Here is a 26534-nt window from a genome sequence, read left to right as displayed (position 1 = left end):
ATTTTAATAAAAACAGTCGAGGTAATAAAAAAATGAAAAAATCTTAATTTTTTATTATTAATAAAAAATGATTTAACTGATTTAATCTAAATTTAAAATTCATAAACAAAATTAAATTGATTTAATCTTAATTTGATTCAATTGAATCCAAATTTTACTCACTAGCATTGATAAACTAAGTGCATTCATTATTGATGAGAGAACTTCAACTATGCATTTAGGATTGATTCGATCCTGACTATGCAATAAAGGGTCAGTGGAGCCCAACTAACTATAGTGTAATGATATACTACAACGACCTATAAAAAAAATAAAAAATTTTATTAACTAAACTTATTATAATCGATTCTTAAATCTTAAAATCTTAAACCCTAAATATATATAATATACCCCATGAGAATTTAAAATTTTTAATTTTGAATATTATGACCCAAGAAAAAAACCTGAACCCTAAAAGAAATTTTATTGGCTCAAACTAATTATAACTCAACTCCTAAATCTTAAAATTTTAAACCTTAAATACATATAATATCTCTAAAAATGAAAAAATAAACTGTTGATTTGAGAAAAGCTTTTGCAACACAGTTAATGACTGCATTGTGTGAGTTGATGCTGGTTTGAGGGCTCCAAGTAAATTGGTGGTTAAAAAAAAGATGAATACGCTCGTCCCATCGGTGATGTATGGCTCCTAGCAAATGCACTAATAACAACTGTTATTGTTCACATGATTAATATATAATTAATGGCTAGCATCTTTTTAAATTAAATAAATTAAAGAGAAGGGATTGATGGTGCCGAATTCTTCTTTCAGATATTGTTTAATTCCTTCACGGTATCAAAGGAGAAAATAAATACTAATTAATCCGAAAAGAAATGAACGAATGAGATTAATTTTGTCAAGTTTTTCTAACCACATGATCATCAGGCTAATCCCGGCCGGGACGAATTAAAATTCTGCCGTTTGCTTAATTACTGAAAATATTTTATAATTTCAGAGTAAAACACTGAAAACTAAAACTTTCTTAGCCGTGACTGATTTTCTTTCATGAATTCAAACAAAATGAGAAAGATATATTTTTAATGGAGAAAATTAAATGACACCGTTAATAATTCAGGCTCATTGACTCATTATATAGAAATTAAAATGAACCGATCCAATTATATATATAGAAATAGAAACAAAGTACAAATAATCATAACCTGCATGGAACCTTATTCTAGGAATTCTAGTGGATGGATCCTCATTTTTCAATTGAGCCGATCCAATTTTGAGTATATTTTCTGGGCTAACAATGTGCAAGAACACAGCTAGATTATAAACAAAAGAACAAGAGCGCAAACTAGAATCACCATCAAGTATAAGCACTGTTTAACAGAATTGTAGGTTTCGTATATAAATGGAACCTTATTTTCTTGAAGAAAGTAAATACATGTGTTTCGGCCATTATACAGAGCTGAACGAGCTAGTAAAATTTCCAATTCTCCAGCGGTTTATATAATAGAGATGCTACATAAGGTTAACCAAGATTTGCAGTATAAAGAAGAAATAAAGTTAGAACAATAAATTACTGTGGTAAGTCTCTCAATCTTGAAGGTAAGTATGCAACTCCTAGAAAATTTGCAGGTAAGTATCAACTCCCAGAAAATTTGCAACCCTGTATGTTTTCGCCGACAAATCTTACTGCTACCAGAAGCATAGTATCTCTGTCTGGTCAATAATTTGGATTCACAAGGAGCAACTAATGTAGCAAAAGGAGGCAGCGAAGTTTTAGCTATTCATTTCAATGCAAATTATCAGCACTCGATATGGACTGCGCCACTCTCAGATGAAATAAACTTGGGCTTTCTAATAACATGTTCTAGGCATTGGATGACATCTCCCACCTGAAAGTCATCACAATCCTGAATGACTAATCCACACTCGGTGCCTTTACCGACAGCATCCACATCCTGCTTTCCCCGTTTTAGTGAAGCACAAGAACCTTCAAAAATAACTTCTCCACTCCTCAGCAACCTCAATGTTGAAGACTTGGTGAAGCGGCCATCAACCACACGACACCCAGCAATTTTGACATCTGGACCTTTTGATTTACTCCTGCCTTTGAGCTCAAAGATACCCAGTACTTCAGCTTCTCCACCAACCTTTGTCTCACAAGTGCCTGGTGCTTTCTCAACAATTACCTTACCCATTTCTTCCAAGAGATGGTATATAATTCGATGCAAGCAGATCTAAAAACAAGAGCACATCAGCAAAGATCAAATTTATTTTATTTGCAAGAATTGATTTAAGAGCCTAATTTTATTAGTGCACCAACTTTAAGTTCATTAACTCATTTTTTTTTCTTCGTCCCCACAGGATACTCAACTAGAGGATGATAGACTTGTTACAATGGAACAAAAATCAATTCCTAGTGAACACATGTCCTCGGGAAAAATAATCCCTCCCACCCCCTAGCCAACTTGGGAGTCAACTATAAGTTGATCCCGTAATTTACCTCTCTTCACATAATTTGGAACGGACTGTAAGAGACGCCTGGGATGAACGTAATCACCTTTTACTACAATTAACTCAATTTTCTTCTATTTGTTATATACAAATAAAACATTGAAAGAACCAAAAATTTCAAAGCATGTATATTCAATAATCCATATAGGAGCTTGCACATGCTTCCTCGATGATTACCTACCTCAATTACCGCCTATGATTGCCCTTTGACATGCTTTTGGCAGTGTTTTGAACGTAATCACCTTTTACTACAATTAACTCAATTTTCTTCTATTTGTTATATACAAATAAAACATTGAAAGAACCAAAAATTTCAAAGCATGTATATTCAATAATCCATATAGGAGCTTGCACATGCTTCCTCGATGATTACCTACCTCAATTACCGCCTATGATTGCCCTTTGACATGCTTTTGGCAGTGTTTGAACGGGAGCAAGTGTTTCGACATCCATGCCTCAAGTCTCGACACGGGTGGAACATCTTGCTCATTATAGGTGACTAGAATATTACATTTATAGAAGATACAATTACCTAGGAAGAGTTGTAAGGATCTCATCTTCAATTTCACTTTGCATAAGGTCATACGTACTGATGATAATGTATATGTCAGCTGGATCTCTTTTAATTTGAGTTTTTTTTCAATTGATTAGAGTTGAAGGAAAGAGGTAGGCAAAAAAAAAACTTTGATTTATCTAATTAGATATAAGCTTGCATACAGATAGTTGATAATGATACCAAATAGTTAAGACTAACGCAACTACTCATCATCTTGAACATGTCCACGACGTATTAAACAACTCTTCCACATTTCATATTTTGATCTACAACTATTTGGTCAAATAATTTCTCATATACTACACTAATTGATAAGATTTTAGTTGTATAGCTCAGTCTGTGATCAGTTAGCACGTGACAAGAGAAGAGAGTGGGGCTAAAAAGTGTGTTAAAAATTGAATGATTGGAATCTGGTAGAGCCTAGCCTCTGATATAGGCTTTTATAATAAATCAATGCCCAACTTTTATAATAACTCAATGCCATTAAGAGTTAAAAATTAAACTACTTAAAAAAAAGACAGCCCGGTGCACGAAACTCCCGCTATGCGGGGTCCCAGGAAAGGGTCCATTGTACGCGGTCTTACCCTGTTTTTTGTAAGAGGTTGTTTACAGGATTCGAACCCATGACCTTTTTGGTCACAAAGCAACAACTTTACCGTTGCGCCAAGGCTCTCCGTAAAAAAAAAAAATTAAACTACATAACTGTAATTAAAATAATAAAAGTAGAAATAAAATAACAGACCAGATTATTTGAATCAATTATTTTAGATTGATATATTTTATTTGTATTACAAACTTTTTGGTATTTGTTACTTTTATCTACAATTACTTTGAACCACACAACATTGTTTAGATGGTTGACAACCGATTTACAATGACTAAAGTTTATAATATTTGACTGCAGAGTTGATGATTGATGTTAAAATTAAGCATGAAATGATATAAATTATAGTCTTACTCTGAGTTCAATGGAATATATAAGATTCATGTTGCAACCACAACTAGTTGTGACCATAGCGACGACCTATGAAATGAGAGGAGTGACAGATTGAAGGAACAAATATCAAGCAGCAAGTAATTACCTTGATGTTAGCTTTGTTTGTTGCAAGAGTAATGGAGCTTGGTGGATTCCGTATATTAAACCCAACAATGCAAGCTCCACAAGCTACTGCCAAATCAATATCTGACTGGGATATGGGGCCAACACCAACATGAACAACATTAACAAAAACCTGAAAAGAGAACAAAAAATTCAGTAAAAATAGAGAAGTAATATTGAGCCATGTTTTATTGTAAAAACTAGGACTCAGCAGTGGCATTTAGCTAAGACTAATACTACAACAACAACAACAATCAATCCTTATCCCACTAGATGGGGTCGGCTATATGGATTCTTTTATGCATTGAACTCTATCTCCTACTATATCATCAACTATACTTAAATAAATTTTATCTTGTTTTATTGCTACTAACCAAGTCTTTTGGTCTTCCTCTACCTTGTTTGATGTCATAGTTTCAAATTGCCTAACTGGAATATTTATTGGTCGTCTAAGTACATGCCCGTATCATCTTAAATGTGTCTCTCGAAGTTTTCCCTCAATAGATGCAACTTCAACTTTCTTTTTAATGCTCTCATTTCTTATTCTATCGATTCGCATTTAGCTGAGACTAATGAGAGAAACAAGTTGATCCTATTTAATTGTGCATGTGAAGGGTAATAATAGCAGTCATAATCCTTTACAACTTGAACTGAGTACCACTGATCTATAAATTTTTTTATTAATGGAATTTTTTCAAATAAATACATCCATTGCTGAACAAGAAAATTCTCATACACCCTCCATGAAACAAAGTCTCACCACATATTAGAAAGAAACTAGAGAAGCTTGCCATCAAAATTTATTTGCCAATTTAGAGTTTTATCATAACCTGATTAAAAAAAATCTTTGACATGGACTATTTAAGTTGCTAAAAGATGCTTACCTGTGGACTATTCAAACTCCTTAATGCATCTGTAACAGCTTGAACAGTGCCTTGGACATCAGCTTTGACAATGACAGGCAACTCTACCCTTTTTGATACCTCTTCTTCAGTATCAGGAGTGTCTATGTGCACTTCACTGACCTTGAGAAGTCTATCTTTTTCAACTTTCTTCTTCCTTCCAGCACTAAGCATGCGTGCTCTCTCTTCTGAATGCACCGCAATAATGTCATCTCCAGCCATTGGAAGCCCCCGTAGTCCTTCAATCTCAACAGGCAATGCAGGTTGACCTGATTCTATTACCTTTCCAAACATGTCCCTTATAGCCCTTATTCTCCCCCACTCTGCCCCAACAACAATGTGTTGACTGCAAGACAAGGTTCCACACTTGACTATGGCAGTAGCCAAGGGTCCCCTGCCCCTGTCAAGTCTGGCTTCAACTACATAAGCCTGAGCAGGCCCATCAATTCTAGCCTTCAGCTCCATCATCTCAGCCTGAAGTAGCAAAGCCTCCTCCAACCTATCTAATCCTGCTTTAGTAGTAGCAGAAACTTCAACAACTTGCACATCACCACCCATATCTTCCAATTGTAATCCTTCAGATCCAAGTTGAATTTTCACTCTCTCAGGATCAGCTGATGGTTTATCACACTTATTTATAGCTACAACAATTGGGACATTGGCTGCTTTTGCATGGGAAATAGCTTCAAGCGTTTGTGGCATAACACCATCATCTGCTGCTACTACAAGCACAACAATGTCAGTAACAGCAGCACCTCTAGCACGCATAGCACTGAAGGCAGCATGCCCTGGGGTGTCAAGGAATGTTATTGAGGCTCCTGAAGGCATCTCTACAACAAAAGCACCCAAGTGCTGGGTAATCCCACCAACTTCCCTAGCTGCAACTGAAGTTTGGCGCAGAGCATCCAAAAGGGATGTTTTGCCATGGTCCACATGACCCATGACTGTCACAACTGGAGGCCGTGGTTGAAGAACTCCACTTTTATCAGAATGTAATCTTCTCACATTCACACCAACTTCCTGAAGCAATAGAAAGCATTAAAATAAATAATCCAGGCATAGTATATCATTACAGAATAAAAAATAGTGAATATCATATATTAAAACTAAAGAGCACCTCAAGCCACAGTTTTATTAAATGGCAGGAAAAACCCTACCCATAAATGTTAAAAACTTTACCAATTAGTGTCATTAGAGATATTCCCATTAGAGTGATATATCTGCACAATTTGCAATAACAATAATTTGAATACTAAAACACATTGATATGGATATGAGTATCTACACACAAGCTGCAGAGCACAAAATAAAATATTCTTTAAATTCACTTGTCAACAATAATATGATCCCTGAAACTCATTCATTTTACAATATGGAAAGTGTTACAACCATTCGCATACAATTGCACAATGTCTAGCTCTCTAGTTCACATATTAAGCATTGCATCCCTGATGATTCTCTGACTAAGCCAAGAGCAAGGAGTTTCACTTATCCTACATGTAGTACAGCGTGGACACACGAACATAATGACAATGCACCACTAGGACAAAAGGCACCAGTAGCATCTAAGTCCTGATCAAATACTCAAACTACATAGAATCATTGCACATAAAATTTCTAATAGTGTATGGTACAAGAAGTGAAAAGAAAATGCATCAAGCCACCCTGGTTGAACACAAGCCTCAAATGTCAGTCCAATGTTAATATGAAACAAGATCAAGTAAATGAATTATATCCTTGACTTCTCTTCTTCTCCATGATGATGTAATTCAACAAATCTTGGAAAATGATTCAAAAGAAAAACCACTAAATAAAGCTCACACAGACCACAGTTTGTAACAGAGATGGAATCTTCCTAAAGTCACAAAATCAATAATTAATAAAAGTCACCAGCACCTAACACAACTTAGTGGTAACTCACAAAAATGAAAACAGATAAAGATAATGCACTTCTTGAAGTTAACTTTGCAAATGGACACATCATTTGCTAACCCAACAAGGAATGATAGCAGGGAGCAATGACAATTTCAACTTGTTACATAGACACTATGCTTTAAAACATATAAAATAGCAAAAAGAATCTTCAATTACAAAGCAATTTGGGTGGGTTATATCTAATTAATGCATTTCTTGAAGTCAACTTTGTAAAAATGGACACATCATTTGCTAACCCAACAAGGAGTCAGATCTTGGTCACTGTTGCTGAATAGGATGTACCAATCTCCAGACAGGGACAAGGCTGCCATGCCCAACTAGGGCAAGTCACACTGTGCTACAGCTCGGGCATCTTAATCTATTTTATTGCTTTCCCTGACAAAAAATTTGGCAATGTTGCATATATCCTTACATCTACACTAATTTGCAATTTTGCAATTTCAAATTTTAATTTTGCTGGAAAATTTAAAATCTTGCAAACAAGTCATGAAAAGTTTATCCTCGTAGAATAGTATTATAATGACCATTAATCATAATAGACAATGATATGACACCCTTTACCTTTTCATTTAATCAACCATCTATGAACTTGTTTTATTATACGTATTAGGGTGACATTTGAAAACCAAGAAAGTTTAAGGAAATAAAACCCAAAATAGATGAAGATGAAACTGAAAAACGTTTATCCTGATAGAATAGTAAAATGATGAACATTAATCATAAATGATAGCAACACCCCTCATCTTTTAGTATTCTATGAGTAAACATTTTAACCAAGCATCATTAACCTGAGCTAATTCATGCTAATAACATTTGTAAAAGATTTGTAGAAAAAATTATGTATATGCAATATCAAAGTTTTACAATGGCATATATTCTCCTCTAAGAAACAATATCGTCAATAATTAGATGAGTTACACGGAAGGGTAAATATTAGACTTCATACCATTGCAATCAGCTCAGCAATGTCAACACTGATTGGTTCAAATTCAGAATCAACTTTCTCACCGACATTACTTAGTATCTCTAGCAATGCACCAATACTGGAACTAGTTCTCTTGGCAAGCTCATGGATTGTCATGCCTTCAAAAATTTCTATAATTTTATCCTGAGAAGGCTTCAGATTAAGTTTTCTAGGAGGTACATAAGGTGCTTCAACAGGTGCTTGGTTTCTGTTTTCTCTTCTTATTGGCTTCTCTTTTCTTTGAAGCTTTAGGCCAGGTACTTCATCCTCTTTTCTTCTCCAAGCCAGCATGAAAGCAGTTGCATGAAAATACCTAACAAAAACATTTTCAAATAATAATTAATAAACTAATATATAAAGAGCAAAATAGCCAGATTTGAAGTCACAAAATCTAGTCACTTGGGGACTATCTATAAAGAGAAACGCTAGTATAATTAAATTACAGTATTTTGCCTAACTGCTGCTTGAATATATTTCATTAGAATTATAAGCCATCAAAATTGTGGGTTTAGACCCATATTGCATTTAGTCTTCATTTTGGCCTCATTGGTTCTATCTCTGAATATTATTAAGTAACCTGATCGTGGCAAAATGGAGGACCTCATGTTCTTCTGCTGCACCGCTCTCACTTCCTCTAGAAATCACAAGGATGGCAGGCTATGCTAACATGCTATGGCGATTCTAAGGAATGCATTCATATTCTATGTCATTGTCGCACAAATCCTCCACTTTCAAGTACCAGCAACACCAGTAAGACAGCCCTCACATTTGCCACTACTTGCTTATAGCTCACCATGGTGTGAGTCTCACCTCCAAATTTGCTAGCATCGTTTCGCCCATAGTTATTTAAAGGCGTGAGGCGCCTAAAAGCACATAAGTGCTATGGGGCTTGAGGCACAATGCACAATGTGAGGTGCACACCTTACCAAAGTAAGGCGCTCCCGATATAAATTTTTACAATTCAAATATATATATAGGGAATTTCTACTAAAATATTTCACTAACAAAACGATAATGGATAACAATAAAGTAAATATAAAATTCACTAGTAAATAAATACGTTATACACATAATTCAAATTTAAAAAAAAACTTCAAATATCTAAATTATCAGAATCTTCATCATTTTTCTCGGTCATATCATTATCATCATCACCGGATGTTTCAAATTTGTATAGCTAAATCTTCATCAGTTTCCTAAGACCAAGCGCCTTAAGTGCGCTTGGTGCCTCTCACAAGGTGCACGCTTAAAGCAACGAGGCGCAAGAGGTTCACCTGGCTACGCCTTGTGCCTAGGCGCAGTGAGGTGAGTGTTTTTAATAACTATGGTTTCACCTCAGACCCAATTAGTTGATTTTTGAAATCGACTACCGAGATTGTCAAATAACTACTACACATGTTTAAGTCAAGTTGGCTAATGCACATCGACTTCCATGTGTGACTTCAAATTCGTGGTCTCCCCTTCTATTGTACTTCTAAATTTAGATCAAGCCATGTTACTAGGCATAACTTGCCCAACCATGGGAGGTTAGTATATTGGGGAACAACTCTTCCTCTTATTACACAACTTTTCATTCGCCTCTTGTTTCTTGGCCACAATGTTGTGTTATGCAATGCCCCCCCCCCCCCCCCCTATGTCATGCAAGACCTTATTTTGTCAACCCCAAAACCTTCACCAAGTGTCATTCATCCCCTTTCATTAATTGCATGTTGTTAGCAATGCCACAAAAAGGCCATGTAAAAGACTTGATCCTAGTCTACACACCTCCCCTAGTAATGGTGATGCCAACAAGCTTTACTGACATGCAACAGTGATGCCGAAGATTGTAATGGTATTTCTCCCTCTATCACCTTGCCCTATATGTCTCTGTTGCACTTACTTTCTGCTCAATCACCAAGTTTAAGTAGACTTTGAATCCATTACCATGAACTGTCGAAGAGCTACCAGGGCATGTTCAAGAAAAATTAAGTGATGCACTTCAGCTTCCATACGAGCACCTTTGGATCCATGTTCTCCTCCTCTATTGAACTTCTCTACTTAATTTGGATCAAGCCAAGCTACATATCATGATTTGTTAAACCCTGGGTGGTTAGTATGGTTGCGGAGGCAACTCTACCTCTCTCAATAAAGCACATTGTTCACTTAGAGCTTCATCTTGCTGACAACAGTGTCTATGCCATGCAAGCATTCTTTCTGTCATGAGCCTTATCTCTCTCTATCTCTTTTGGTATCTTATTCTTTGGCTTCCATTCTGTGTGTTCTTGTTGTCTGTCATTCCCACTTGCCTATCACACATTGCCATTCTTTGAGTTTCAACAGTTTCCTCTATCCTCGCCATAGCCTATGTGAGTCATTTCAGCTATTTCAATTTTCACACCAATGAAGAGTGATTATTATTTTCTTCCTCCAATTCTGCTGCTTCCTCGAAATTCTTTAATGCACAGTTCTGATTTTCTCGCTCTTATGTCATGCAAGATGTCATTCTGCTCAAAGCCGACAATATCAAGTGTGTTCCTTCTCCCCTTTCATTAGTAAGGCATAAACTCGGCCACAAGAAATCTATGCAAAAGATTCTCTTGGAGTCTCACCCCATCCTTTCTATGTTACTGCATTGATCTCAAGTTGAGGTAATTGATGTTGCACACAAGTACTGTATTTTCATTTTCTTTTAACATGGGCATATCTTAGTTTTGTCTGATCCTTTCTAGTTTATGTAGCAATTTGGACTTATAGCTAATATCCTTGCTCCAACTTAAGGCAGAGTGCTAGAGCTGAGTCATTGTTGTGGATTTAGTATCATATTGAGAATTTTCGGAATAGAATTTTATGATGACTCTGATATATACTGTATAGTAGGTATATCTTTAAAATACCATTAATATACATATACTAGTATAATTATGGGAGATACATGACAAGGCAAACAAAAAATAATCACCTAATGGCATAGTACATCAAGCAGTAGAACAATTAAAGTACAAAATCAGAATTGATAGTTATGGCAAAAACATGGTCACGGACAGAATGTAACAGAACCATGATGCAAGTCGTACAAAAATTTGGAGTTTCAGATTTAGCAAGCATTAAATCCAAGTAGTAATTATCAATACAACTTTGATGCCAACAGTTCATAGCATTGAAAAATAAAGACAAATCCCTCAGTTAAAGAATAAAGATTAGTGAAGGATGTCACAATGTAGCAGGATACAGGTACAATAACTTGAAATAATGAAAACCCCGATATCTGGCCTGAGGTTTGCAGAAAATTTCAATAATAACTAAGTTTTCATTTGATTTGAGAAAAAGAATTTTGCGAGAAATAGAGTATGATGATATTTTTTCATTCAATTAAAATATTTTAATCTATATTAGTTTCAAAAAATTTAACCATTTTATTGTCATTTTTATAAAATCTTTATTTTTAAATTTTTTATAAAGTATTTATCATTATTTGTTTTTATTTATCCAATTATTAATATTTAAATAATTATAGTCTTACCATCATAGTGAAGCTATATTTTCAACTTTGAACCAAATAATTTGCAGATAACTGGAACTTTTCCTACTTACAAAAAAGATCTAATTTTCAAGAGCCCAAAGTGGGTACCCAAATGTTTTAACACCTTTTGCAATACAGAAACACGTGTAGAACAATTGAAAGAAAATAAACAGATAATTTTCAATACAAGTACACGTGTAGAACAATTGTAGGGAAAATGAATAGGTATACAGACCTGATATTCAAGATATTGCTGGAAATTCTACCATTAATAGAAGCTCCTGATGACAGACCAATATAAGAATCTGCAGAAGAAAAAACAACTGTAGAATATGGTACATCAAATTGATAAAAAAAACAAATATTGATAATATCAGAAATATAAACCATAGTTCCATGTAGTTTCTTTTTTTTAATGAGTTTTAGACTTATATTATCATGGCATCCTCATGTTGAATTTTTCCAACTCAGGAATGCAAGGTTAGATTCATCCTAATCCCATACTTAAATGGTTTTTATCTTGTCATCAACAATTAATTTGTACAGCATATATTGAACTTCCTATTTGTGTTAGGCCTTCCACTGGATATATGCAGGTTAGCAGGACACATGCAAAGGTTGACAACAGTTGATCAAAAGTGGCAGTCAATATATTTGCAAAGTCTATTAACTCTATTTTCTTGGGAGAGAAGTAATACAAAAAAAAAAAAAGTATTTTGGCGAAGGAAAGTGGTGGAAGAGAAATGATAAGGTGATTCCCTATTCTTTGTTTGGAGGGCAAAGAAACTTGTAAAATTTTCCCTTGTTCCTTGAATTGTGTTCTATTTACCCAGAAAAGTGGAAGGTAGAGGGATGTATTATACCTCGGGGCATAGAAGGGGAGAGGAAGGGAAGATGATGAGAGATCCATCAGCCATGTTTACCAATGAATATAGGCCTGTTGGGATATCGGACATGTATACTTGGAATGGAGACCACGTTTATCATTCAACTTACAAGTGCCAAAATATCTCTTTGTGCCACCGTCAACCATCTGATCACATCTCCTCCCGTCTCCATACACTCACCATTTTTTAGTATCTTTTGATGCATGATGATCCCTTATTGAACATCACTTCCTATTTTAGTTTCTGCATGAAACCTCCGACAATTCTATCAAGCCTCGAGATTCCAGCAACTCCATCAAGCATCCATCAACTTTTCATGCTTCAAGCTTTCAGCAACTCCATCAAGATTCCATCCAGCTTCAAGATCCCAACAACTCTTCCAAGCTACGACAAGTCCTTCAAACTTCATTGAGAACACACTGGTTGACTATCGAAGCCTGATTCCTGTCAGAGAGAAGCATGACTGTGAACTCTGCCAACACTATGTTGGATGAGGACTGCAGCTGACAGGTGACTCGGTCGTCTTCTGTCAAAGAACCCACAACACCCTACTGAAGGACTTTGCTTGTCAGCTTCAGAGAGTTGTGCGGCGGACAAGGTTGGGATCGGAGGGATCAAAGCTCGCAACTAAAGGGACAAAAGAGAGAGAGATAAAATGGGAGTAATTTTACAATTAGTGAAGTAGTTTTGCACCATTTTCATACCAACTCCTTCCTTCCCATGCCTAATTTGCCAATGACAGATTTCCGATTCAAAATCATCCATTAATTGATCACTTTTGCCATCCCGCCTAATATTTTGATGAAATTAACAATGAAAATCATTATTACAAGGAAAAGTTTCGACAATTTAGATTCCCACGCCTTAGAGTAAAGAAAGTGATTTTAGTAATCATGTTTTCTAATTAAAAAATAAATAATGATAATATGAAAATAACTATTAACAATAATTTAAAATTTTAGCCTTTATAAATTGTAGTGAGTTTCTATCTAATTTGGGCTGAAGCCAAATGGAGGAAAGTGTGAGAAAATTTTCTCTTTCTCTTCTATATTTTTTTCCTTCTAAAAAATTGAAAAAACCGCTTTCCCTTCCCCTTCATTCCATTACCTCTCTCCACAAGGAAAAAAAAGCCTAAATCTTAAATTTTCACCAAGACTTCAAGTCCTATCGATCTTCAACATCCATATTTGTACCAAATTACATGAAATATGTGTCAGCTTTTTGAAGTTAAGTACCCAGGGTTTATCTTTTTAACAAAAAAAAATATAAGTTAGCCAAGAATAAAGGTAGACATGCATGGATTAAAATTATGTCATGCCACCTAGCACGATTGAAATGTATCATTCCATCTAAAGGTTGGCATAGGGTCAAAACACCAAGCTGTCTATGCCATAACAATGTCACCCGCGTTGTGTAGATCTATATGGTACCAAGCTTTATCTCAATTAACATGGATTCAACCTATGAAGCAAGGAAGGATTTTGTTGGTCACCGAGAGACAAGATCAAGAGGTTATAAATAGACTCGAACTAAAGAGGAGAAAGCATATAAAAAAGAATTGAAGAAGCCTCGATAAAAGAGGGAGGCTCCTAGTAGATCGACCATAGAATCTTGTCACATAGAACCCAAGTAAGGTCTCCTGATTTAGCTGTCACGAGTCACAAGCAAAGCAACGGTGATGGAGGGGCAACCCTGCACAAAATTATCAACTATTATAGTATGATTATAGTATGTATTTACATGTATATTTTTAAAGCTAATATTGTCTTAATAGAATTAGTTATTAATGTTGTATATTATACATACTGTATTAATACAATATTAATTATATATTGTAATAATATTGTATATTATACATATTAATTATTTACATATTATCAATTAATTAATACAATACATAACTTTGTATTTTGATCATTAATTAAATAATTCCATATTTAACATTGTATTTATGTGTTTATTTGATAATTATCTAACTTTTTTTTAATAATGCTAAAACAACAAATAGATAATCTTGCTTTGAGACACACATTGATTAGAGAAAAGCCAATTCCACTAGCAGTGTTTACACCGATATGATTGAACATGATTGTGAGGTCACATGCCTCAAGCAACATTTTGTTAGTAGAGTTTTAAAGTGCTCGAGAGCTCCATGAGAAATCTGTCATGCAATAAAGGAGTCCTTGATTGCAAAACAATAGCAAATACAAACAATAATATGAAGAGTTTGATATACGAGCTTAAATGACTCAGAATTTTTAGCTACTCTTCATGCCTCCCAAGTAGAATATGACTGAGCAACAAAATACAGTTTGTGTCCCGACTAGTGCTAGTGGAAGGGATTCAACTAGTACTAGTGAAAGTGAGTCAACCACTATACCAACGTTAGAGGTAAGTGCAAGTGTTCATTCATCACATGGTTGCTTTGGTCATTTGTTTCATTGCATGAGATGAAGGCATGTGATAAAATATAGTTGATATTGATTCTTCCCAGACCAGACTAACAAGTATACTAGGATTGATATTACATAAACGAGAAGAAATTTATCAATCATAGCATTACCAATTTTTTCACCTCAATTAAATTCCAACTACTATAGTAAATAATACATATGCTCAGAGCATTATCTAACATCTAAAAGTCTAATCCCAATATTCAACCTCCTACTATATATGAAACTATTGGACCACACCTATATGAGTAAGTGAAGGATTCCAAGACATGATTTTTGTCATGTAAACAACAATGGGCCATATATAGGATTACGCTAATGTGTGATAGTTGGACAGGATAGCATCACTAACTTCCAACTATACTACAATAGTAATGTTTCACAAATGTACAGATATAACTATACAATAGCATAATGCATCTTACATATATCATTTAATGGATAATATAATTTGACAGATAAGTGTAAAACATATAGTTGTCAACAATGGTGTCAACATTAAGAAGGTTGGAAAGCTATTAAAGCAAGACTATCTATCATTGTTCCAGATACCATACACACTATATCCATTGATGATAATGGATGGCGATGATGTACAAAAGAAAGTAATGAAATGAGTCAGTCGATTCCTTTACAATGATGATAAGTTCATGAGTTAAGGAGGAAATTTATTGACAAGAAATTCCTAAGACTAGAAGCAATTAGGTTTGCTACTCAATTCTTCCTATTGAAGTCATTGTGAAAAAAAGTTTGGTTGAAGGTCGTGTTAAGAAGTGTGTTTGTACTTGCATTACTAAGGGAATCAAAATATATAAAAAAAAAAAATCAGTAGATATCTACTAATTTTGAAACTATATTGAAAATATTCTTATAGCAATATAACCCTTGTACATTATTTGGCACAAGATCAACATGGACAAGCACTTCATTCACAAAGTAACTAAGAAAATCAAGACAAACTTAGGCAGTATTTGGTTTGTAAATTTTCTATTTTCATTTTATGAGAAAATAAAAAACATTATTTGGTTGGTAATTTCCACATTTGTTTCCTAGAAAAGAAGATATCATTTTGTAAGAAAATAGAGAAGGTCTAAAAGTCATTTTCTAATAACAGGAAAAACGTGTGTTTTTCAAAAAATGAAAATAAAAATCAAATACTCTCTTATAATTGCCAACCAAATATTAATCATCAAAAGATAGTGCAATCAAACGATAAAAGATATTCAATTTAGCAACTATATAAATTTTAAATAATAAAGAAATTGTATTGTCAATTGATAATGATAAAATTATACATTTGAATATTTTAGGTTGCTATCTTATTAAGGCATATTGAAAGGGAGCCTTAGTATAATGGTAAAGTTATCATCGTGTGACCTTCGAGTCACGAAATCGACCTCTTACAATGCATGGTAAAGTTGTGTACAATAGACCCAATGTAGTATGGCCCTTCCTCGGGACCCGTATTACCGGAAGCTTTGTGCACTAGGCTATCATTTTTTATCTTATTCAGGCATATTAATATTGATATACCTTAGCCATAAATGATTCTCTCCTAGTGACCCACAAAAGTGAATATCAAGACTACAACAAAATATGGAATTTGAAAAGCATATATTTCATTTGTTGATCCTTTTCACAGTGAGATAGAGATATAAACTAGATATTGTGGTAAACATAAATAATCTGTTAATAGTCATTTTCAATTATTATAAAAAGTATTTTAATTCTATTTACTTATGTATCTTATGGTTGGGTGATGATTACAATATGGAGGAGGATAGACCCTAGATAAGATTAGGGTACAAATGTTTTTGGAGAAAACGTCTTTAAGTAACTCTGAAAGAAATCAGTGCACATATTTATATTTAAGTGTGAAATCACCTTTCTCGTCATCATTTAGAGAGAAGATAGTGGTCTATGTTCATCATAATATAGGTCTTCAATTAGAACTCATAACAGAAAAGACAGAAAAGACAAAATAAAAGAGAAGGAAAAACAAGAGTTCAGTTCAGTGGATATAAACTCATTTAATATTGATTTCATCCAAATAAGGACAATCTAATCATAGATTGATGGAATGTTGTAGAGGTGGAGAAATTTATTTCTTGATAAAGAAGGGAATCCACAACAACTATCTCAATCTTTTACCCAATAAACAGGAAAAGCGCAAACTAAAGGAGATGTTGGTATGGAAGATAATGATAATGTTACTTTTGACTAAGACATTTTATTATCTAAATCTCAACCTAACCATTCTTAAACATCTCAACCCCAGACACAACTAAAGAGAAAGGCAAAGCTCCTGCAATCTCTAATAGAGAGATAAGTCTACCAAATCTATCCTACAAAAACTAATAAGAAAAAGGACATTGACAATTGGTCACAATCCACTCTATGCAACCAATGAGTAAGAACTGGATGAGAGTTACAAAGTATCATCAACTTCTCTAATAATAGAATCTGAGAGAAGTTCGAAATGATATTGCAATATTGATTTCAATGATAATAGAATTTGAGTGAACAGTTCTGTGAATGTAAACTCATCTAATATTGACTTCATCCTAAATAAATACAATATAATAATGGATCAATGGAATGCTGCAGAGGTCAAGAAAATTATTTCTTGATAAAGAAGGTGATCCACAACCGCTATCTCAGTCTTTTACCCAATAAATAGAAAAAACGCAAACTAAAGGAGAAGTTGATAAGGAAGATAATGATAATGCTACTTTGACTAAGACTTTTTATTATCTAAATCTCAACCGCACCATTCTTAAACAACCCCAACACAGGTAACGAGAAAGGGAAAGCTCCTACATTCTCTAATAAAGAGAAAGATAAATCTACCAAATCTATCCTACAAAAACTAATAAGAAAAAGGATAAATTGATAATTGGTCACAGAGGTTGATGAGAGTCAAGAAACATCGCCAACTTCTCTGATAATAGAATGTGAGAGAAGTTCGAAATGATAATAACAATATCAATAACAATAGAACTACTAATAAAGGTAATGATAGTAGAGATATACCGGGTGGTGGTGAAATATACATTCCATCAAATTCAACACTGATAGTAGAGATATGCCGGGTGGTGGTGAAATATACATTCCATCAAATTCAACACTTGCGCCCTAAACATATGAGAAAGGTTACACAAACTATCCAAGATGATGACCATAGCGCTAGACCTATTAAGAGCCAATAAGAATAATATGAGAAAGGTTACACAAACTATCAAAGAAGATGACCATAGCGCTAGACCTATTAAGAGCCAATAACAATAAACTTGATATACCGTGACCCACTTGAATTTTCATCTTCTACCAACCTTCACATTGGACTTGCCTTGCCTAACCTCTAGTTAGAACTTTCCAGTCAAATATCTGATCAACCTTGACCTATTTGACTCTTCTTCCCATCAAATTGGTCAAACCTTGATCAGAGAGGAATTTAACCAACAATCTCCCCAAACGGACAATTGCACCTGCAATCTCCATACATTGTCAAACATCAAAATCCAAACATCAAGACTCAAGCTTGAGCTAACTCAAGCTTAGTCAAACTGATTGACCCAAGAAAATTGCACCAACAATCTCTCTCTTTTTGATGTTTGACAATACGTTTAAGTTAGGCTAATCTCATAGCATCAACTTCTTCATGTCAAAGCATAAATGAGGGTTTCCTTTATTCTCCCCCTTTCCAAGAGTAACCTCACCTTTTGGTAATGAAAGCCTAACTTAAACCCTACATTCTCTCACATCAAAAACTCTCCCCCTGAAGAGTTATCCAGATGTTGTTCCCAATAGCACAATAAAGGTCTCATACCCTTCATTGTCTCCAATGTTGACTTATTGTTCACAACATTACAACGAAAGTCTCATACCTTTTATTGTACCCACATGCCCATCCTAAATCATATTTCCATCATACAATGCTCATCCCAGAGCATTCACACTCCTGAAGATATCCAATCTTCCAGTGTTTTCTAATGCTCAATCTTGAGCATTCATCACAATGAAGGTTTCCAACTTTCCATTGTTTTGTTGTTTTGAAAAATAAAATTGAAACCATGTCTTTAAGGAGTAGCTTAACCTCAAAACATGCTCTAAATTTCTATCATTGCACCAACAATGACTTGGAATTCCTAAAACTTTAAGAAACCCAAAATTTGAAGTTTTGAGATTCAAAATTCAACTTTAAAACTAACCTCATCCTAAAACTTCAACTTAGTCTTCTTAACTATTCCCTTCTTGTTTTCATCCAAGAAACTACCCTTAAAAGTTTATAAATGAGTTTCATAGGATGAAGAATGGTTAACATGACTAAAAGTGGCTTAAATGAATGAAATTAGACATTTACAGCTAAAGTCAGTTTTTCCAATCGAAGTTGGGACTCAATCAATTGAAGTCTTCCAATCGATCAACTGATCGATCCAGCAAGGCTTTGTTTGCAAAAAAACAATGGAATCGATCCAGGCAAGGGTTGAATCGATCAACTAATCAATTCCGTGAGCTTCTGCTTACGGAAAAACTCATTTCAATCGATCGACCGATCGATTGAACTCCTCGATCGATCAATTGATCGATTGGAGTTTCTGATTTCTCTTAAATCAATTTCAGCCGAAATTCAGAAATGCATAAATAGTTCTACAAAATTCCAAAAGTTACAAAAATTCATGTAGACATTATTTATGTCATACTATCATGAAAAAAATAATTTTCTAAGAAAATAACCTCTATTTCAAAGATTAACACAAAACTCAAAACCATTGAAAATTTCAATGTTTTTCAAAAGATAATCTTTAACAAGGTTTTCCGAGAGTATTTTGAAATGATTTTCAAAATTAATTTTCAATCATGTTCTTTGGGCTAAATACACATGACGTGTACACTAGCTTTCCCAATGATTGGATAACACATAATCTATGTGTTTTGATGAAGCTAAAACTCAAATAAATGCACTAAATCAACATCTTGAGTTTTGTTCATCCTCCTAACATCTCACTTGTATCTAATGTATACTAAAACACATACAAGTCAACTTACGATTTTTGTGAGATGTAGATATTGGTTTTCCCTAATTAAAGAGTTCATGCATATCTATCAAGGCATATTAAAAATTAATCGTCCACCTACGATATCACTTGTTGATTAATGTATTATCCTTAATTACAAGGAATTTACAGTAATGCATAATGATTTATGGCATACATTAAAATGAATAAGTTTCAAAAGAAAACATACTATAGTTATATGATGTATGTATGACATGATATGGTATTTTTATTTTGTTTTTCATAACAAAAATGAATGCAATATATGATGTTATGACATATGATGGGCAAACAATCATGGCAATTTAGCATAAATAAAATACTTAGATTATCTATCTAAGTGGTTCTATCCTTCAATCATTCGCTAAGCCAAAAATAATTCTAAATTGCCCTTCTCCCAAGAAAAAGCCAAAATCCCAACTTAGCATTTCCTTTACTCTTCCTATTTGTATCAATTTTAATTAAGTCCAATTCCTCAAATTTTGGCATGTTTTACTCTTCCAAAGAGTAAACAATTAAACCTACATTTTCAAAGTTAACAAAACCTTGAAAATGCCTCCAAGTGTCAACTTCACCAAGGTTGGATTAACTACTCTTTCAATTAGAGTTGACACTCTCTAAACTCATCTAGGGTGTAAAGAACACATTCCTAGGAACCCAAAACCGATTGGTGCTCCTTAGGTGTTCTAGGTATTCACTAGGGATAACTTCCCTTGATACCTTCTTAATGACCTTCCTAGGCTTCTTAGAAGCATTGGTCACGCTCAATTCCTCTAGGTCAACTCTAGATATAGCTTCCCTTTGACCTTCCTAGTGACTTTCTTAGGCTTCTTTGAATCCTTAGTCACATTGGTCTTTGCAAGATTAGTTCTAGGGATAACATCCTTTGTAACCTTGGCTTGACCCCGACCTAGGGCTAGTTCCATAATAATATGGAACCCTATGATATGAAGTCACATTCTTCTTGGCTTTAGATTTGTATTCCAAACCTCTATGGTCATTGAATGGCTCTTGCTTCGCTAAACCTAGGTTTGACTCCTTTGACCCTTTGGCACTAATTGTCAATTTTTCTAGGGTCCTCTCTAATTTTTCAAGTTTTGACCTCAAGATTTGATTTTCCTTCCATAAGTCCTAGCATTTAGATTTTTCCTTAAATCCTTGAATTTTCTTTTTCTTAGACATATATCTAAAGTCCTTAGAGTTATTGTATAATTTATTATCTACCTTCCTAGCCTTAGGTATGATAATTTTAGCATGATACGCTACATGTTTTTCTTTAATTCTATCATGCTTCCTATTTTCATGATAAATAGCATTAAAGTGATATAAATTTGAACTAGTATGCTTTTTATCATGAATTACATAAGTACCATTTCCTAATGGTACCTTAGTGTTATTCTTAGAGGCTCCCCTTGACTTGAGCTTCCTCCTTTGTTCTTGGCCGGATTCTTCCCCTTTGAACATTGGCTCTGATAATGTCCTCTTTGATTGCAAGAGAAGCACACAGTGTGCTCGTTGCCTTTTCATATCACGGGTCCGACCTCCTTTGGCTTCTCTTTAGCCTTGAGTGTCACTTGTCCCTTCTTCTTGGTCAACTTACGACACTTACTCTTATAATGTCCATGCTCCTTATACTCAAAGCAAATAATATGAGTTTTATTATTTACAATTATACCTTTACTTGTAGGGGTAGCCCATGATCCTCCATTTAATTTTTCTTGACTTATGGAGGTGGCACCATCTTCCTCTCCATTTGACCGGGAGGTAGAAGCCTCTTCTTTCTCCGCTGTCAACGAATGACGCTCCCTCTCAATCCTAGAGATGGAGGCCTCTTTATCTTCATCCTCATGCACATAAAACAAAGAGTATGCTCCCTCTTTGCCTTTACCGTTGCACTCCATTGAGAATAAATCTTCTTGAATCTCCTCTTCTTTCGATGTTGAGCACCTCTCAACCTCGGAGTCCTCTTCCTCTTGGTCAATGAATTGCCCTCTTTGGATTCTTCTTGATTTAGTGTAGTGGAGGGGTCCTCATGGAGTTTTGTCAACTTGCTCCAAAGCTCCTTAACATCTTTATAGTCTATAATTTTGCATATGATTGTGCTTGGCAATAAATTAACCAAAATTTTGGTTACCTTATCATTTGTCTCGCATCTTTAGATTTGCTCTTTGCTCAATTTGCTTTTCTTGAGAATTTTGTCTTTGTATAATCCCTCCATTAGAGCAAACCATTACTCTATCTCCATCATGAAAAAAATTTCGATCCTTGACTTCCAAGAATCGAAGCTTGATGCTATAAATGGTGGAGGTGCCCTTGTGTCATATCCGAGTCCATCTCGAAAATCCATCTTAAAGTTGAGCTCCCTTTTGATGAAGTCTTTGACTTTACTGACTTTAGGGGTTCAACTTCTTCTTCCTCTAGCTCTTTACCCTTCTGGCGCTGAGTCTAGTGAAGAGCGGTCTCGCTCTGATACCACTTGTTTGGACACTCCAGAGCTAGAGGGGGGTGAATAGCTCGTCTCGCTCGCTCGTTTACTCCATAGATGTTGATTTTGCAGCGGATAAACTCCCAGCAAGCTCTCAATGCTAATAAGAGGATTTACTTGGTATTCACCTCAAAATGAGGTGACTAATCCAAGGATCCACACACGAGCACACTCTCCACTATTAAAAACACTCCTTCTCGGAACAATCCGGAGGTGGAGAAACCTCGTACAACTCAAACAACAAGACATAACTCGAAACAAGAAGTAAATACAGGAATACAAACGAAAAACCTCTGCTTACTTGATCTCTTGTTGATGAAGATGCCTCTAGATCAGTTGGAAAGTGCAACAACACTTATCCTCTAAGCTCAAAGTACAGCGAACAGTAGTGGAGAAGAAATTATGTATTTGTGTAAGCGTTGTTGCGTTTGAACCACGTCGTCGCCTTTATAATATGCGATCTAGGATTCTCAATCGATTGAGCTTACTCCCAATCGATTATCATATAAGATCTGAGCAATCCCAGCTGTCCAAAAGTCACAAACTGTGTAACAATCATCTCCCAATCGATCGACTGATCGATTTAGAGCATCTAGATCGATCAGTTGATCAATCCAATGCGCTTCTGTGTTCTCACAGAAGACCCTGGAATCGATTAACCAATCGATTCTGACTTCCTCATGCGAGAAAATAATCCTCAATCAATTGCCTGATCGATTGGAGCAGCCCAATCGATCAACTGATCGCTTGGGAAGCACACTATGCTCAAGCGTCACCTATTGAGACCCCCTAATGCCTAGCATCTGGTCAACATTGACCTGCTGGGACTTCGTCGCCAAGTGTCCGATCAATTCCTTGACCCACTTGATCTTTTCTCCTCATACTAAGTATCCGGTCAATCCTTTGACCCCACTTGGACTTTTCCCCTCGTACCAAGTGTCCAGTCAACCTTGACCCACTTGGACTTACCATCTCATGTCAAGTGTCCGGCCTCCATTACCCACTTAGACTTCCAAACATCAGGTGTCCGATCAACATTGACCCACCTGGATTTTCACTACCTGACTTCACTTACCAGGACTTTTCACCTGGCTTCACTCACCAGGATTTTCAACACCTAACTTCACTCACTAAGATTTTCCATTTGCCCGGCTTCACTCACCAGGGCTTTCCACACCAAGTGTCCCGTCAACCCACTTGGATTTTCATCTTCTGCCAGACTCTTCTTCACATCAAACTAGTCAAACCTTGACCAGAGGAAAATTACACCAACAATCTCTCCAAACGGGCAATTACACCTGCAATCTCCATACATTGTCAAGCATCAAAACTCAAACATCAAGACTCAAGCTTGAGCCAACTCAAGCTTAGTCAAACTGGTCAACTTGACCAGGGAAATTGCACCAACATTATTTAAAGCAGTCACTAGTGTCTTACCATTTGTTAATTTCACAAATTTTTTATAGACATAATCGTCAAGCTGTGTCTATCCCAATTAATTTATAGAGATAAATCCATATAAAAAATTATAGATATACACCAAGATAACTCCATAAGTCTCTAAATATTATTACATAAATAATTATAAGGGTCTATTATAGTGAAAGATAATAATATAGATGAGCTATGTTGTATCTGTTCAGGAAAAACCAATAGCAACACCTTTATCAAGCTAAACAACACTAAAAAGATCGCAAGACCTTATGCAAATTGAGAAGAAAATAGACAAAGTCAAGTAACCACATAAACTTGTGGTTCAACAGAATGAGCCATGTCTAAGGAGAAAAAGAGTCCACTATTCAGCAATTTAAAATAGTCCAAAGTAAAGGCAAATTTCTCTAAAAATAATGCTTGAAAGAAGCTCAAACATTAAAACACCCCAATTGTCAAGGTTAGAATCCTAGAATCTAAGAGAACGGAAGAGAGCACAACATGCAAAAACTTTGTCAAGCCCCAAAGAGATTCTAAAAGTAGTCTCTACTCTCTACTATTCCTTTTTCCCCAAGCAATCCCCTTGCAAGATGAGAATGCTCAATCTAGAAAGAGACACCAAGAAAGTCTTCTAAACTCCTTAAGTTGATATTTAGGATTCATATTTACTTATATACCTTCATGTAACATGTGAGAAATGAGACCAACAATATTATTCATGATCTTTACCAAAATTTGACACCATAACACAGCCTAATGGGTACACAAATGGTCCCAAATGTTGACAACTAAATTCATGATGATTTTGAATCACCATTCCAACCATATGATTTATGTGAGCATAGAAGAAGGAAGAAGAGGAAGAGAGAAGATCAGGAAGTCACCAGCAAATTCGATGATTATCAAAAGTCATGGATGACAAGTATAGCAGCATAAGAAGCTAATTACAACCAAGTGGACAACAAAACAATAAATAATCAAGCTTTCAAGTGCCAATGATAAATAATCACCTAAACCTTTGAAACAATTTGGCAAGGATGAAAACAAAACAAAAAAGAGTGCATCAACTCATATAGAAAGAATCAGTATATGCAGTCTAATCAAGCTAGTCTAGCCTATCTCTCCCGGAATGTTGATGTTGTATCACCGAATTTAGCGTGCCCAGTAAATCAAATTATCTTTTCCATGCATGATGCATTAAAATCATCCTTCTTGGAAGATAATTCATGGGAAAGGTATAACATAGATTTTATCTTCGGCTGAGTATAAATAAATGCAGTCTTTGACTTATCAAGTTAAAAGAACAACATGAATCAACTAAAACCACTAAGATTACCTAGCATCCGTCCATGTGAGCCAAAGAAAAAATGTACACCACTTTTTGAATGTTTAGATACAAATGCATTTAAAAAGCTAGCATTGAGACCCTACAAAAAAAAAAAGGTCACAGATTAAGCATATATCAGAAGCAAAAAAATAAACAATACAAGATCAATATCAATAGCCTACATTGCAGAGTATATAAAATATATTTGCTACAAATACCAAAATTGAACAAATAATTTTCATGTATTGGGCCAATATGTATTGCGCATAATCAAATGTTTGCTAAAGATGGTTTCAGATCGATGTCCAACATGATGCACACAGGCTCGATACGCTTAGATATTTGACTGGTATGGTTACTAGGTAAAGTCATTTTTCTGAATTATTTTTCAGAAAAATTAAACCAATTTCTGAAGAAAGAACCACACGGGGGATAAACAGAAGAAATTAATCACTAAAGTCTCTAATAATAATAATAATAATAATAAAGTAAAACTCTGCTATGCAATGCTAAAAGAAATAAAAAATATTTTAAAATAACATTTCTGATGCGTACTTGTTGATAAACCTTTTTCCTAAGTACTCTCCAAGCCATCGAGCTAAAATGAACAATAATCTGCACAAACGTGAGAAAAGAATAAGCTTCAATATGACTTAGTGTAATAAGGTATGAATAATGTAAATCAGAAAAAGCATGAAATTTAACTTGATAAAATTTGCTAATTTACCATAGCAATTGAGTTAAAGATCTTCATTACCAATCATCTAATGTAAAATTGTCATTATATCTAGTGCATAATCAAGCTATGATCGCAATGAAAGTAAAATCCTATGTATTACTAATAGGTGTTGAACTTGTGGCTGATAACTATGGAGCTCGAAATAATGTGCTCTCAACTTTGTCAGTCTATTTAGTTTACATCTGTATGTCTTAAACAGTCTCTTTCACCTTTTTGAATGATGAAGAGTTCTGCGATAGGAAGTGATCTACCTCTTTTTGATGTGTTTTACATAAAAGATTTGATATCTGACGTAGTGGCAACTTCACCTTAAGGAAGAAACTCCAACCAAGGAAAACTAGCAATCTACCTGTTGGTGAAGTCGTAGCTGAGAATCCGTACTATTGTTAATACCCGCTCTCGATGGTTACCAAGGTTACGCAAGCAAAAATTGTGGGATGTCGCGGTGAAGAGGATAAGAAGCCATCTCTCGGCGCCCAAAATGAAGCAGGAAGCGATTTCGCTTCTAGCGATTGGCAGGAGGATGCTCGCCGGCGCGGTACACAGCAAACGGGTGGTCCTCGCAATTGGAGAAGTCGACCACGGTTGAAGGATTGAGGCGACAAGAGAAGGGTCCTCGTGATGACGTTGGGACGAGGGGAAGATAAACAGGGGAGGTGGGCAGCGCGGCCTAGGGTTGGAACTTGGAATTAAT

General features: G+C 35.1%; 1 protein-coding gene across 3 annotated transcripts; it reads right to left on the bottom strand.

Moving 5' to 3' along the window:
- Positions 1 to 1379: 1379 nt before the first annotated feature.
- On the bottom strand, positions 1380 to 26534 carry LOC122053326 (translation initiation factor IF-2-like). 3 transcript variants are annotated; one of them, XM_042615337.1, is made up of 8 exons: positions 26190 to 26534; positions 25657 to 25716; positions 25111 to 25201; positions 11697 to 11784; positions 7945 to 8275; positions 5046 to 6083; positions 4145 to 4294; positions 1380 to 2229 (listed from the first exon to the last, which is right to left on the bottom strand). In XM_042615337.1, the coding sequence occupies exons 2-8, from the start codon at positions 25693 to 25695 to the stop codon at positions 1795 to 1797; spliced, it is 2172 nt and encodes a 723-aa protein (XP_042471271.1). In that variant the 5' UTR covers positions 25696 to 25716; positions 26190 to 26534; the 3' UTR covers positions 1380 to 1794. The 3 variants fall into 3 exon arrangements, with proteins under 3 accessions (XP_042471271.1, XP_042471272.1, XP_042471273.1); XM_042615338.1 differs by having other exon boundaries at positions 11697 to 11766; XM_042615339.1 differs by lacking the exons at positions 25657 to 25716; positions 26190 to 26534 and adding an exon at positions 17835 to 17936 and having other exon boundaries at positions 11697 to 11766.

This window comes from Zingiber officinale, chromosome 3A (assembly GCF_018446385.1).
Source record: "Zingiber officinale cultivar Zhangliang chromosome 3A, Zo_v1.1, whole genome shotgun sequence".
Lineage (NCBI taxonomy): Eukaryota > Viridiplantae > Streptophyta > Magnoliopsida > Zingiberales > Zingiberaceae > Zingiber > Zingiber officinale.
This window is presented reverse-complemented; position numbering and strand designations above follow the sequence as displayed.